The sequence below is a fragment of the Canis aureus genome, chromosome 31 (genome assembly GCF_053574225.1).
Source record: "Canis aureus isolate CA01 chromosome 31, VMU_Caureus_v.1.0, whole genome shotgun sequence".
NCBI lineage: Eukaryota > Metazoa > Chordata > Mammalia > Carnivora > Canidae > Canis > Canis aureus.
Window position 1 is genome coordinate 9,132,205 of NC_135641.1, and position 14,412 is coordinate 9,146,616.

At 43.2% G+C, this 14,412-nt stretch overlaps 1 protein-coding gene across 6 annotated transcripts in view; it reads right to left on the minus strand.

Annotated features, from left to right (window-relative positions):
* Window positions 1–4,067: 4,067 nt before the first annotated feature.
* The window catches only part of LOC144302335 (uncharacterized), a 47,588-nt gene continuing 37,243 nt past the window's right edge, over window positions 4,068–14,412 (minus strand). For all 6 annotated transcript variants that reach the window (XM_077879596.1, XM_077879600.1, XM_077879595.1 and 3 more), the window contains 2 exons: window positions 6,243–6,374; window positions 4,068–5,265 (listed from right to left, as the gene is read on the minus strand). In XM_077879596.1, the coding sequence (XP_077735722.1) occupies window positions 5,138–5,265; window positions 6,243–6,374 (260 nt within the window). In that variant the 3' untranslated portion in view covers window positions 4,068–5,137. The remainder of the gene's footprint in view (window positions 5,266–6,242; window positions 6,375–14,412) is intronic.

Genomic DNA, 14,412 nt, shown 5'->3' on the forward strand with positions numbered 1-14,412 from the left:
ATTTCATATATTAAAAATTTTGTATGTATATATGATAATCCAACAATTTTACTGCTAGGGACCTATACAAAACCAGAATGTGAGATGGTAAAGATAAACATGTCAGTAGTAGATAAACTGCTACCTTGCATATAAAAGTTAAAATAGGAAAATCTCTTAAATGTAAATGAGTGGGGGGATCCCTGGGTGGCTCAGCGGTTTGGCGCATGCCTTTGGCCCAGGGTGCAATCCTGGAGTCCCGGGATCGACTCCCGCGTTGGGCTCCCGGCATGGAGCCTGCTTGTCTCTTTACCTGGGTTTCTGCCACTCTCTCTCTCTATATATATATGTCTATCATGAGTGGATAAATAAAATCTTTTTTAAAAAATGTAAATGAGTTGGGGGGTTGCTTGTTTAGCAAATTACGGTGGAGGGTATAATACCACAGAATATTACGGAGTGGTTAACAGGAAAGGGTGGGTCTAAGCTAACTTAGTGTGTATATCAGAGTTCCATTCTTTTTGTTTGTTTGGTTTTGTTTTTTTTGTTTGTTTTGTTTTGAGTCCAATTCTTAAATATAAAAATACATTATTGCTTTTATGTGTACTGTATATAGACTCTGTGGGCATGTTTTCGAAAGGATAGGATAGCCAGAATCAGAAAAGGTTATTAGCTGTAAGTAGTTAATTATGGTAGATTTAGCAGAAAAGAGTAGGCTGAAGAACCCACAGTATCCTTGAGAATTCTGGAGAAATAAGCTCACTGCTTCCAGAAATTGTGCCCCACACCAGTTACAAGAATGGCCTGGCAGTGGGATCTCTGCTGTCACTGAGCTGGGCATGCCTCCAGGCTCACCGCAGTTGCTGCTGCCCCACGTCCCATGTCACTTTTGTTCCAGGGACCAGCCAGGCACATATTGCTGCCCCAGGGGCTAGATACCTCTTCTGAAATTGGATTCCAGTAGAGCCTCCTTCCTTAGTCTGCTTCTCCCCAAAGTAGAGCCTGTGTGTGAGGACTAGCTTGGTAGAGCCTAGAAACATTTGGGATTCCACTACCAAGAGCTGGGACATCCCAAGTCCTCTCAGTTCTGCCTTCCGGAAGCGAAACTCACAGCAAACTCTCTCTCCTTCCTCCCCCCACCATTTCTCCAGCCCCTCACCTGCTTTACAGCAGGACCACCTGCTCTCCTACCAGAATCTTAGCTCCACAAAGAAAGGGACTCCTGTAGTCTGAATGTATGTATCTCCCCAGAATCCGTACATTGAAATCCTAACCTCCCAAAATGACAGTATTTGGAGGTGGGGCTTTTGGATGCACTTAGATCGATCATGCAGGTAGAGCCCTCGTGAACAGGATTAGTGCCCTTATAAGAGGACCTCCTACCCCTTCCATCATGTGAGGATACAGTAAGAAGGTGCAGGCTATGAATCAGGAAGAGGACTCTCGCCAGAACTTGACTATACTGGCACCTTGATCTTGGATTTCTCAGCCTCCAGAACATTAGATATACATTTCTGTCGCTTGTAAGCCACCTAGTCTGTGGTATTTTGTTACAGCAGCCTGAACAGATGAAGGGAGAGACACTGTCTAAGTCACTGACAGCATCAACACAGATCTTCAGTAAACAGGGATCGAAGGGATGATCTATGGCATTAGTCAGTGAGCTCACCATCTGGATTGCAGTATTGAATAGATTTGCTTCCTTTGTAGTCCTTTCCAGGCTTCTTTCCCATGGAATCCACCTCCTGTTGAACTCCTTATCACCCAAAGGTGTAAGGAAGCTGATCGTATTGCTGGTCTTGTGAGTACAGAGACCCTCTCTTCACCCTGTTTCTTCCATTGAGCTCCAGGCCCCCATTGCCTTATCCCACTTACAAGCCTGCTTAGGACAACCAACCACACAGACTCATCATAGGTGCCTCGGGCATCTCTGCACAACATTGTCAGTGGCTCAAAACTCTTTTTATCTGCCTCCTTGGGGTCACATTATCCACCTACAGTCTTCTGATAGCTCCTAATGGTGCCTAAGTAGGTTCTGCTCTTTGCTCTACATTTTCCAGTGTAATTCACTTCTAGATGTATAGACCTCAGATCAGCCACAAAGAAATTTCCAGAATTCATTCATTTTTTAACCAGTTGAAACCTGTATATGAATATCCACCCAGTTTATACACAATATCTGAAAACATAGCTGTTGTTGGAAGAAAGTGCCGTGTCGTACAGTGTTCTTGCAGAGAAATTGCTCCTGGGCTTGCAGACCCCTCTCTCTGACCACACCAAGACTGTTTGCCAAGAAAATGCTCCGAACTTTTCCAGTTTTGATGGAAGCAAAAAAACCCAAATGCTTATATTTCTTTGTCTGATGTCTTATGCAGCAGAAGACACGAGGCTGCTTGAAAAACATATCCTGAGTCACTGTTGGACTCTTCCACTGTGTCAGTATAGTTCAGAAGTTGGCACCCCATCTTGGTGCAGCCACCTCTTTGATTACTGAATCGAATGTCTTATTGTGCCTTCACCTTCTGATGCCAATTGCTACAAGCCACTACAGTTCTATCAAGCGTGGAAAATAAAGGTGAGCATTGTTTCCATTATTCATTCTGTGCTTGACAGAGGGTGGAACATCACAGGAGAAATGAAAAATAAGAACCTTCACCACAAAGAATCTGTGGTCAGGGAAATCAGGAGTATGGCTGGATGATGTGGTTTATACAGGGCACTGAAGGCAAACATTCTCTCGGGATAGACCTTGAAAGAAGAGGACACCTGCTCCCTGCTGTCTCTGCCAGGGACAGGAGCACCAGGGTGGAAAATAGAAAACCCTGGGCAATCACCAATCTGGTTTAGAGTGAGTAACAGGATAGCCACTGCAACCAGGATCTGAAAGGATTAAGGGACAAAGGAAATATGACAGTTTGTAACTAGATGGCTTCTGCTTTTACAAGGGTCTAGGCATAGGGGGAAGGAAACACAACCTACTTCTCTATCTTGTTTTAGGAATTCCATGACTTCCAGGCTGCATGCTGGGCAGAGGAAAGAAAGAAACCCATGTCACCCCCGAGGGAAGCCCATTGCCCAGCACGACAGAGCCATGCAGACAGAGGGGTTGTTCAATGTAATCATCGAGGGCTGTTTTTAAAGCAAAGATATTCTCCCTATGAAGAGGCTTCAGGGTCCATCTTCGGAAGTTCCTGGCAGCGCACCAGTTCTATTCCATAGCTCAGAGAGGTGACCATCTCTCATCCTTAGTGACCGCCAAGCATCTACACTCGTCTTCTAGGACTGGGACTTGCCTCCTGTGGTAGATGCCATGGTGGTGGCTGGTCCAGATGGCCTTCCTGGTGCCCCCCACTTTCCACACCTCCCGCTGCCTGGAGCTTGCATCAGCCCCTAGAGCAGCCACAACAAAGTATCACGGACCCACGACTCCTATAAGGAAACTTTCTAAAGCTATCTGGAGTCTGATCGTTAACATCCTCTGAGTATTTGATCCCCCGAGGCAACTTCCTGGTCCCTACACCCACAACCACAAGAACTGCACTTCTAAAACTATAGGTACTTCCCCCCAGAGAGCAGCATCCTTCCCCCAGGGTCACTGAAGATGTGGCCGGGGAGGAACAGGATGTGGACAAGGAATAGCTTCCTCAAGAGCAGAATGAGAGCCAGGGAGACAGGGGACATGACAGACAGCACAGTTGTCCAAGAGCTCACTTTGCTGCCAAGGCAGGGCTGCTCTCACCCAGCGGGGGGGTGGGGGGTGACCTATGCCACCAACCAGTGACCTCCTGGGTGCCATCCCTACTCACCCCTTTCCTGAATAGGAGTTGAAGATGAATAAACAGCAGAGACTAAGTAGGACCCAAACAGACCCAAACAGTCCCATTTCCTATAGCTCCCATAGCTTTTCAGCAATTCCTTACAGAGTTGAAGGTGCACCTCAAAGCCTTGGGGTCCTGCGCGGGTATCAGGCTGAGACTGAGGCCTAAAGATGCCCAGGTCCTAATCTCTGGCACCTGTGACTATGTTACTTCATGTGGTGAAAGGGACTTAGCAAATGTGACTAAGTTAAGAAATTTGAAATGGAGAGATTATCCTGGAATAAATATCAGGGTGGGTTCCATGTAAGCACAGGATCCTGATGAGGGAAGCAGGGGGTGGTGGCAGTGGCTAGAGTCAAAGAAGCTGTGACAAAAGAAGCATAACTCAGAGAGGAGAGAAAATACTCTCCCACTGGCTGGGAAGATGGTAAAAGAAGTCCCAAGCTAAGAAATGTAGGTGGCCTCTAGAAGTCGAGGCAGATTCTGTCTCCAAAGAAATGCGGCCCTGCCAACACGTCGACTTGGGCCCAGTGAGACGCATTTGGGGCTTCTGACCTCCAAACTGTGAGATCATCAATTTCTGTTGTTTTAAGTCGCCAAGTTTGTGGTAATTTGTTACAGCCACCCTGGGAAACTAGTGCGGCGTGTAGCAGATACAGAGTTTAGTCCAAGAAACATCACATTATTTAACTTCCAAAATGTGCATCTTATTAGAAATATAAAATGTCATCTCATATTTAAAGCTAGAACTAACTGGCAAGAATGGGCATCGTGGAAAAATGTGGGATGCTGTCGTGATCAATCCCTCCCTCGTCCTAGGATCTGATCAGTACCCATGAGGACTGAGCGATCCAGAGAATTACACAAGATCTCCTAACTTCAGGCCATGATGGGGACAGCTGCACGCTCATCCTCTAAATCTGAAGTTCAAGTTCACAGTTCAGGGCTCAGCGCTCTTTTTTTGGGTGAAGAGCCAGAGAGCAAATATTTCAGACCTTGCCATCTCTGTCTGTTCTCTGCTCTTGGAGTGTGAGAGCTGGCGTAGATAGTATGCAAACCAGTGGACCTGGCCACATCCCAAAAAACTCAGTTCACAAAAATAGGCTGCAGGCTGCCTGTGGTCAGCCAGCCACGGCTTACTGATCTACCATAGGCCACCCAAAGACAGGCAAACTGCTTCTCACAACCTCCACTCCCCTTGATGAATTTGGCGGCTTAGATCTTCTATGCAGCCTCAAAGGGCACAGGTCTTAGGGGTAAGTCTTCAGGCCACCACAAACTCCTTAAATAGGTGACCGTCACCTGGGGTGCTGCCAGGGGCCCAGGTCTCCCAGCAGAACTCACCCCTCAGGCCCTGCCCAGCCCCAGTGACACCTGTCTGTGTGGGTTGCTCTGCTCTCCTCCACTACCCCTTCTTTACTCTTCTTCTTCTGCAAGAATTCAGCTTTCCATCCAAGAGTCCCTTTGCCTTTTGGGAAGAGAAAGGGAAAGGAAATAAGCTTCTTTTCCTTTCATAACCAGAGAAAAATTATTACTCTCCTCAATCAGATTATCCTGTACTTCCATATTATTTACAGCCTGTTGGATTTATGGTTAGACTTTGGTTTATTGTTTAGTAAACTATAGATAGTGCTCAGTCTACGAGAATGTTCAGTCAGTATCAGCCAATCCTTTTGTTGCCTAAAAAAATCCCAAGTCACTGAACCCCACAGACAGCAATACAGATAAACACCTAACTTGCGAGTCATATTGTTGAAAACAATGGCCTGGGTTCTCATGGTGGGAACTGCGAGGCTACATGACCAGCTTTCCTTCATGATGGCCCATTGACCAGGTTCGCTCCTGTCGGGTGCCCCCATCATATCATCCTTAACCTTTCCCTGCTCCCTTGCTCTCCTCTGCAGGTCAACTGCCTGGTTTTAGGAATCCCCACAGTCTCTGGTCTGGCAAGGATTACAGTTGTAGATGTGAACAATGCTGCGCTGAATAGGCTTATGCTGAGGAGACAAAGGGACTGTCCTGGGTTTGAACCACCTGCCTTTTCTTAGCATCAAAACAAAACAAAAATGAGCTCTTTGGGGCTTAGTACATAGACATCTATTCTTCGGCTTGCTAGTTCGTGCTATGCTGAGAGCTAATTTTTAGCATTTGGACAAATCTTTCCAATTGCTGTGTACTGGCCTTCATTAAAATAAAGAAAATGTTTAATAGGTTCATCTTGAACAAAATGGCGCACTTAATGGCAATTTTAAGAATGTTTTTATTCAACAAAGCTTTCTATTTGAAAGAAATACATGTATAGCTTCAAAAGAAAATTTTTAGTAAAGGTTGTAGAAATGGCAAAGTATGCTATTTTCTTCCCCTTTGTTCTCTTGCTATTCAACCTTCCCTCCTCCACCTGCACTTACTAAAGAAGAGCCCTTGCCTAACAACATGCTAGCTTACCTTCCCTGGCAAGAGCTGAGGAAGCAACAGGAGGGGAAGCAAGGCATCTGGAAATTATAGGTAGGTTTATCATCAAATCATATTTCTTGAGCATCCAGGAGGGGAAAAGCACTGTGCCAACGAATGGATGAGCTGAGTGAATGGGAAAACAGCAGAGACACATGAGGGAGGCAAATTAATCTGTTGACCAAGGAAACAAGTTAACAATTGCTGCTTCTACAAATTTTATTTTATTTTTCAAATTTTAAAAAGAAACAGTACACATGTCTGTGATGTTAGCAGAAAACGATTTTTCTCATATTATCTAAGAATTTGCTTCAATTAACTTACCCGGTGAACTAGAAAACTTGAATGTTTGAAAGTAAGAACAATGGACTGTCTCCTATTCTTTTCTGGTTCTCCATCATCGCTCAATTTTTCTTTACATGGACTTAGAACAGGACAGACAATATGACAGAGTCGTGATGACATTGTTGATTAATTTTGTCACTCAAATTAAGGAGGAAGATAAGTATTGATTGTCCCATACAAAACACCAGGAGTATGTCTCACCCTGTTTTTATTAATTTAAAAAATAAATCTTATGGTTTCTCTTCATCTGGCAATCCAGGAATGCACTTTGCTGAACACACTGGTACCCTCAATTTAATGTATGTTGTATCAATAATCACTGAACAGAAAACTAGGATTGGAAAAGCAGACACTTGATAAGAGTATTCATTCCTCACAAGGCACCTACCTAGTTCCCTACACAAAGCTGGACACCACTTGAGGATCCTTCATTTTTTCTTCATAAAGTAGGAGCTATGGGCTGTAGGATAACTTATTCCCATTACTTGGGAATAGGCCAACCTTCTGGATGCTGCTGCTCAGGTGAGGGAGAGAAACTGCCAGGCCATTCAGGGGTGCAGAAGCAGTGGGGTGTCCAGGAGAGCTTGCCATGTGCTCCTTGCCTTCTCAAGAGGCCACTTGTCATCACGGAGAACTTTTATTCTTTTTTTTGCCAGAAACAAGTAAAAAATAGCCTTTATTTGTTGCATTACAAAGGCTCATAAGATTTCAATGCTCCATGAGAAAAATTAAGGACTGGGACACTGATACTTAATAAATCAGAATACCCCTTAAAATACATGTATTTGCTAAAGAAGGGGGAAGGTGCACAGAGGAGAAGCAAAATGTAAAATGAGAGGAAGAGGAAGAGAAAGAGAAAGTTCAAAGGGATCAAGGTGGGGTTAAATGGAGAAAAAAAAAAGCATGTCTCTGTCTGTTCCAGCTGCTGTAACAAAATACCATGCCCTGGGTGGCTCTAACAACAGATATTCACTTCTCAGTTCTGGAGACTGGAAGCCCAAGGTCAAGTTGTTGGCAGATTCCCTGTCTGATGAGGACCCAATTGCTGGTTCACGGATGGCCGTCTTCTTGCTGTGTCCTCACATGGCAGATGGGACAAGGTTGCTGTCTGGGGTCACTTCTATAAGGGCACTAACCTCATTCATGAGGGCTCCACCCTCATGACCTAAGTCACCTCCCAGAAGGCTCCACCTGCTAACACCATTGTGTCGGGGGTTAGGTTTAACGTATGACTTCTGGAGGGACACAAGCATTCAGTCTGGAGAAAGGCTCAGAGAAATGGTGCGAGGGAAAAGAAGCAGAAGCTACGCATAGAGAAGCCAGTAGTGGTGAGGGGAGGAGTTCCATGAAAAGGGGAGAATGAGCATAAGACAAGACATAGATGCTAATAGGAACTGGACCTGAGGTACCCCGGCTCCCCACCCCCACCCCCACAGTCTTTGAAGTAAATTAGAGCATGTTGTTATTAACAACTACCACATTGACTTCCACAGAGAAGTTCTGGGAAAACTGGTATTGGTATTCTGATTTATTAAGTATCAGTATTATTCATCCAGCAGATATGGACAGGTGTCTATTCTTCACTGGATGGTGCTTGAGGATCTGGGGTACATCGGTAAGGCTCACAGTCTTGTGCGGTGGGAAACTAGAAATGCTGCTTTCATCACTGCGAAATGTGGTGCATTTTTGCCAGAAAGTTCTGGAGTTTATATTCTAATAAGGATTAATTTACCATAAGTTACTTTAGCTTTCATACTCATAAGGATGATGGAGGGTTTAAAGTTGTAGCTTGGAACACTACCGAAGTCTAACTTTTTGGTAGAGATGTAAAATATTCCTTTACATTCGAAAACAACCAGATGGGTTTGTGATTGGATTAGGGGGGTTGCAGGGAGTGGGGGATGGGGGCCAGGATGGAATCATTCCAGGAACCTAAAGGTTACATTTGGAAAAACACTCATTTCATTGTCTTGGTCTTTTTTCCTCTGAAATCAAATCCAGATGTCTTCTGAGTCCAGTCAAGTGTCAGAAAGCAGAGCTCTTGGCACTATTTGGCGGGATATTAGGAAAACCTTCAGGTTAAATAAAGGAATGAAACTCAGTTCTTACTTTTGCAACTGCTCTTATCAAAATGTCAAGCTTCCCTGCACTGCAGCAGAGGGGATGCCAGGCCATACCACTGGGTCCCTGTGACAGATGGGGTGGTGGGGGGTGCACTGGACAGGGAGCCACCCAACAGTTCATTAATGGTGGTTCGTCCTTTAGCTCTAACTCTGTGCCCAGGACAGAGCACTCTGGGCTGTCCCCCTGGAGCTGGCCTGGGGCCAACGTGGCAGTTCCTTGGCCAATAGGATGGCGTTGCCCCAGAGACATTCTTGAAGGAGTATACACTGGAATGTGGGTGGTGAATGGGATTTCCAAAGGAAAATCCCTATGATTTCCTGTCCCCATGCTCCAGTAATTATTTTGATTAAAAAAAATCATTTGATAAAATCATTTGGCAACAGACATTCATTTTCCCTGGGAAGCAAGATTTCTTTGAACTCTTAGAAGCGTCCAATTTTAGTCAGTAAAATTCTGGAACTAAATAGAGGTCCTGATTGGCACACTGTGGCAAATTGCATACTTAAAAAGGGTTAAAATGATTAGCTGTATATTATCTTTATTTTCCCACAATAAAAAAGTAGAGTTGGTCAATTTTATTATGAGACAAGCTGCAGCAATATTAGGCATCAATATAATAATACCTTGGTTTTAGATCAATGGGAGGAAAAAGTAAAATTTCGCCAAGTTTTGAAACAGTTGGATCCTAAACATTTCTGTATGATTTAATAATAACTGCAATGAGTTCACAATGGAAACTAATTCCTTAGCAGAACCAGAGCTTCTGAGGTCTTCTGATGCAAGAGTATTGAAATTGGGATGAAAACAAAGAGACAAAAGTTACCAGTAAAAATCCAGAGCTAATCATTTGTATCAGAAACTCAGAAGCAAGCAACTGAGCACCCAAGAGATAAATTGCACCATTTGGCATATAATCACTTTGTTTAGGAAACAGTAGTTCAGGGTGAATGGTATCTGCTACGGGAAAACATCCTTTTAATCTTATCAGAAGCCGCTCTGCACCTGGAGTTTCGAGCCAACCTCCTTTCCCTTCATTAGAGGCTCAGCTTCACAGTGAGGAACTCCGTTTGAGGAGAAGCAAAGCCATTTACAATAATTTTTCTCCCTTTGCAAGCTGAGAAGGGTGAGTATTGAGAAGCAGCTCTATCAGATCCCCAGGCAAAATAAGAGTTTCTAGAAAATGCGAAAACTTACTTTTATGATAAAATAATTCACCCGATAAAATTAACAGCTTACAGTGAGCCACCATCTGCAGAATAAAATTGATTTTTATTTTGTTTTCTTTAAACTTTATAGATCTGCAGGGAACATGCATATGCTCAGTGGGCTCCTCCTATAAAGAAGAGATGGACTGTTACATAACGAGCAAGGCCTCACTCAATGTTCCCAAGTTTGGCTGGTGGTGGGGCTGGAGAGAATCCTGAGATTAATTCGAAGATGCTCCGTTGACCAGGATCTCAACATCTCACAATCTCCTTAGACAATGAAATGCGAAGTCAGCCCTTTCTAATGTGAAACCTAAGGTGACTCTGTCGTTAAAGAAATAATTTCTTTTTGTCTTCTTTCTAGGAAGAACAAGGAAAACTATTAACATATTATCAAGTCACCTACTTAATGGCTGCTGTTTTTCACCTCGAAGCTAATAAATACAGAACCCCTCACATCTCCATAAAGAGATTATTTCCCAATGTTTTGATTAGGTAATTCATCTTTATGTATTCCTTAAGGGACTCCAACTGGACAAGTTACATGTTGAACTAAGTTACTGTTGAACATCCACAAGCCCTTTTGAGCTTGTGGAGTTAATTCAAATACATTTATCTGGATGGACTATCAGCCAGTGTGACAACAGTCACCCACTGAGGACCAGGGTTGGGTCCACTGACCTGGCTGACTGGGTGTACATCCTGCCCCTCACTACTGAACATGTTCCTATCTCAAAAGGACACCTGGGGAAAACATGTACATGATTACTGTCAACATCTGATGTTCCCTCTGTAGTGCCTCCCTCCCTTCCTCCTACTTCTCCCTGTAGAAGACTGCAACACACTCATTCAGTGGGCCTCTCGTGGAGGACAGACCATCCTTGAGGAGACCCATATGACTTGCCTCTTTGCCAATGAAATATGAGTGTTCTGGAGGGAAGCTTTAAGAGTCAGCATCTGTTCCCTTTTCCCTCATCTGTGATGATGGAGGGAGAGAACCCCTGGAAGCTTGGGTTCATGAGTAATTAAAATGAGCAGAGTCTGTAATAGGCAGTGTGAACAAGAAATAAACTTCATCAGTTAGCCACTGAGATGAGTGGCTAACAGTTAGCCAAATGAGATTTTTCAGGTTGTTTCTGTAGCATTACCCAATCCATCCTGCTACCTCACCAATCACAACTGGAAATATTGGTGAGTTTGTCTCTTTGGATTCCCTGGAAGAGTAATGACCGTCAGCAACTTTTAAGTTCAGTTGGTATCAGTATCTATTTGTGACCTACTGAGTTAATTGAATGAGGAGCTGGAGCATCTGGGATCAGCTCAGATGGCAATCTTCCACCCAACAGCAGCACAGATATGGCTTGATAGATCTCTTGTTTGACGAGACAATAAAGAAATTGCAAGTATAAAATAGGGCAAGGAGGAGGGCATCCAAAAGGAAGTCTTATGTGGGGTAGCAGCCAGAATGGCTGCAAGAAGTTTTAGGGCAGGATTGCTATTCTAGAACTCATGAAAATTTAATGTGGGAATGTATTAGTCAGGGCTCTCCAGAGAAACAGAGCCAATAGTTGATAAAAATGATATAGATAAAAATACAGATTTATTATAAGGAATTAGCTCATGTGATTGTGGAGGCTCAGAAGTCTGTTGTCTGCAAGCTGGTGACTCAGGAAAGCCAGTCAAAGTCTGAAGGCCAGAGAACCAAGAGTGCTGACAATATATGTCCCAGTCTGAGGGGCAGAAAACTGTATCCCAGCCCAAAACATCCGGCAGAGAGAATTCTCTCTTCATTTGCCTTGTTGTTCTATTTAGGCCCTCAATGGATTGGATGATGCCCACTCACATCTACCAAATTAAATGCTAATCTAATGCAGAAACACCCTCACAGAAATACCCAGAAATGACTTTTAACCAAATAGCTGAGCGCCCTGTGATCAGCCAAGTTGACATATAAAATTAGCCATCAAGGGACATTAGGACTATTTCCCAAGTCTGGTACTAATGAAATTGGGTGTGTATATATGCACATATGTTTTCACACATACTTTAGTGGGGGGCTAAACTTTTTGCTGAGGCACAACACACACCCAGAAATGCACACAGATCATAAGGATATAGATCGGTGAATTTTTTGCAAAGTGAACACACCGTATAAGCAATACTTAGAAGAAACTCACTATTACCAGGACCAGAGGATCCTCTCAGGTCTCCTTCCCCTAATTAAGACTAGTTTCTTTCCTTTTTTCTTTTTTTTTTTTTTTTTTTAAGATTTTACTTATTTATTCAAGAGAGACACAGAGAAAGAGCAAGGCAGAGACACAGGCAGAGGGAGAAGCAGGCTCCATGCAGGGATCCCGACTTGGGACTCGATCCCAGGTCCCCAGGATCACACCCTGGGCTGAAGGCAGCGCTAAACCGCTGAGCCACCCGGGCTGCCCATCTTTCCTGACTTTTAAAGCAGATGACCTCTACCTGCTATGTCTACTTCTTTTTCTCCATGTTGTCTTTGTGACATTCACGTGCACATAGATGTTCATCACAAGGCTTCCTAGCATGGCATGTGCACACATATACTGCAATTTATTTATCCATTCCACTATTGATGCCGTTGGAGTAGTTTCTACTCAGGGCCATTGGAGTAGTGCTGCTATGAACATTTTTGTACATGTCTAATGATGAACATACAAGTCCAGCTGTATGGGGTGCGAGGCCTTGCAGTAGAGTTGCTCGATCACAGGGTATGTGGCACCAGTTGGAATATTAATGCCAAGCCACTTTCCAAAGGATTTATGGTTCCATCAGTGGTATTTACCACTTGCTTGTTCCACATCCTTTCTAACCCTTGCTGTTTTTGTCCTCACGAATTTGAGATTTGAGATCCTGAATCACCATTTGGGTGATACCTTATGGTGATTTTAATGCACATTTCCCTGTTATTTCTTAAGTATCTTTTCATGTGTTTATCTGCCACTGGGAGTATCCTTTTAAAGTGCCTGCTCAAGTCTTTTGCCCATTTGCCCTTTGGCTTGTCTGCCGGTTTCCATGAAGATTCGTAGAAGTTCTTTATGTATTCTGGATACAAGTCCTTTTTCCGATATATGTTTTATAATATTTTCTGTCATCTCATGGGTTTTCCTTGCAATCTGTTAATGGTATCTTGATATACAAACTTTGCTAATTTTAATGTATTCCAACGTATCATTTTATGATTAGCATACTACGTGTATTAAAAAGCTAAGTCTACTCCACAGTCATGAATATGTTTTGCTACAGTGTCTTCTGAAAGATTTATTATTTTTATTATTCACATTTATATCTGTACTCCATCTGTAATTGATTTTTGTGTTTAGTGGGACATGAGGCTGAAGAATCATTTTTTCCATATGGATATCCAGTTGGCTCAGTGCCAGCAATCAAAAAGGTCATCTATTCCTCCTGCCTGGCAATGTCACTTTTGGTCACATAACAGGTGACTGCAGAAGTGTGGGTCTGTGTCTAGACTTTATATTCTGATGCATTGATTAATTCATCTAACCATGCACTGCATTGTCATAATTTTATAATCATGATACATATTGCATTTTTAAATTATTTTCTTAACACAAATTCACAGGAAAAGATGCACTGATTCAAATGACACGGATCCTATTTTGGGAACTGTTAGCATAGTCAAAATGCCCTCAAAAGATTACACATCCCCTGACACTATTATTATTATTATTATTATTATTATTAATTTATTAGTATAATTATTATTTTACTTGTTTCACCTGATTTTGTCCACTTTTAGTTCTAATGCTTAAAAATAATTACACCAAATGCACCCTTCACCACTTAGGCTACTATGTGCAGGGTAATACGTTAGTGATTCTTTCAACAGATCTGCATGTTTGGTTTTCTGTTCCCCATTTTCCATGTTAGGAAACCAAGGTTCTAGACAGTTCCCTGACTCATCCACAGCTGCCCTGATAGTAAGCATCAGAGAGGCACCATCTGCCTTTCTCCAGAGCACTTCCCCCCACCGTAATATTGTATTAATTTGCAATTCTTTAGTTTCAGGTAGATGGAACGGCTTTCTCCTTATGGATGTAGATGTTCTATTCCCTCCTATTCTTCTGTCTTTGATCCTTGTACCTTTTTCAGGAGGAATGACAATTCGTTCTTACAGACTAGGGAAACCTTGCATATTTTATCCCCCACCCCACCTCCAGCCAGGAAAGAACAATTGTAAAGATCCCTTTCACATGGATATGCAACCCATTGGGGGGCTAGTGGTCTAAGGGAACTAGTTAGGCACAAATTTGGAAGATTTGTTGGCATTCTTCACATGTCTGGTGAAGAGAAAGATGTGTGGGTTGGCAGTTTGCAAGGGAAATTGAGAACACGTAGAGAGACAGCTATCCAAATAGCTGAGCATGGGAGTTGCAAAGGCTTCTAGGAGAAGTGGGCTTGAGGTTGGTTGGTTGACCCCAGAAGGAATTCTCAACAGA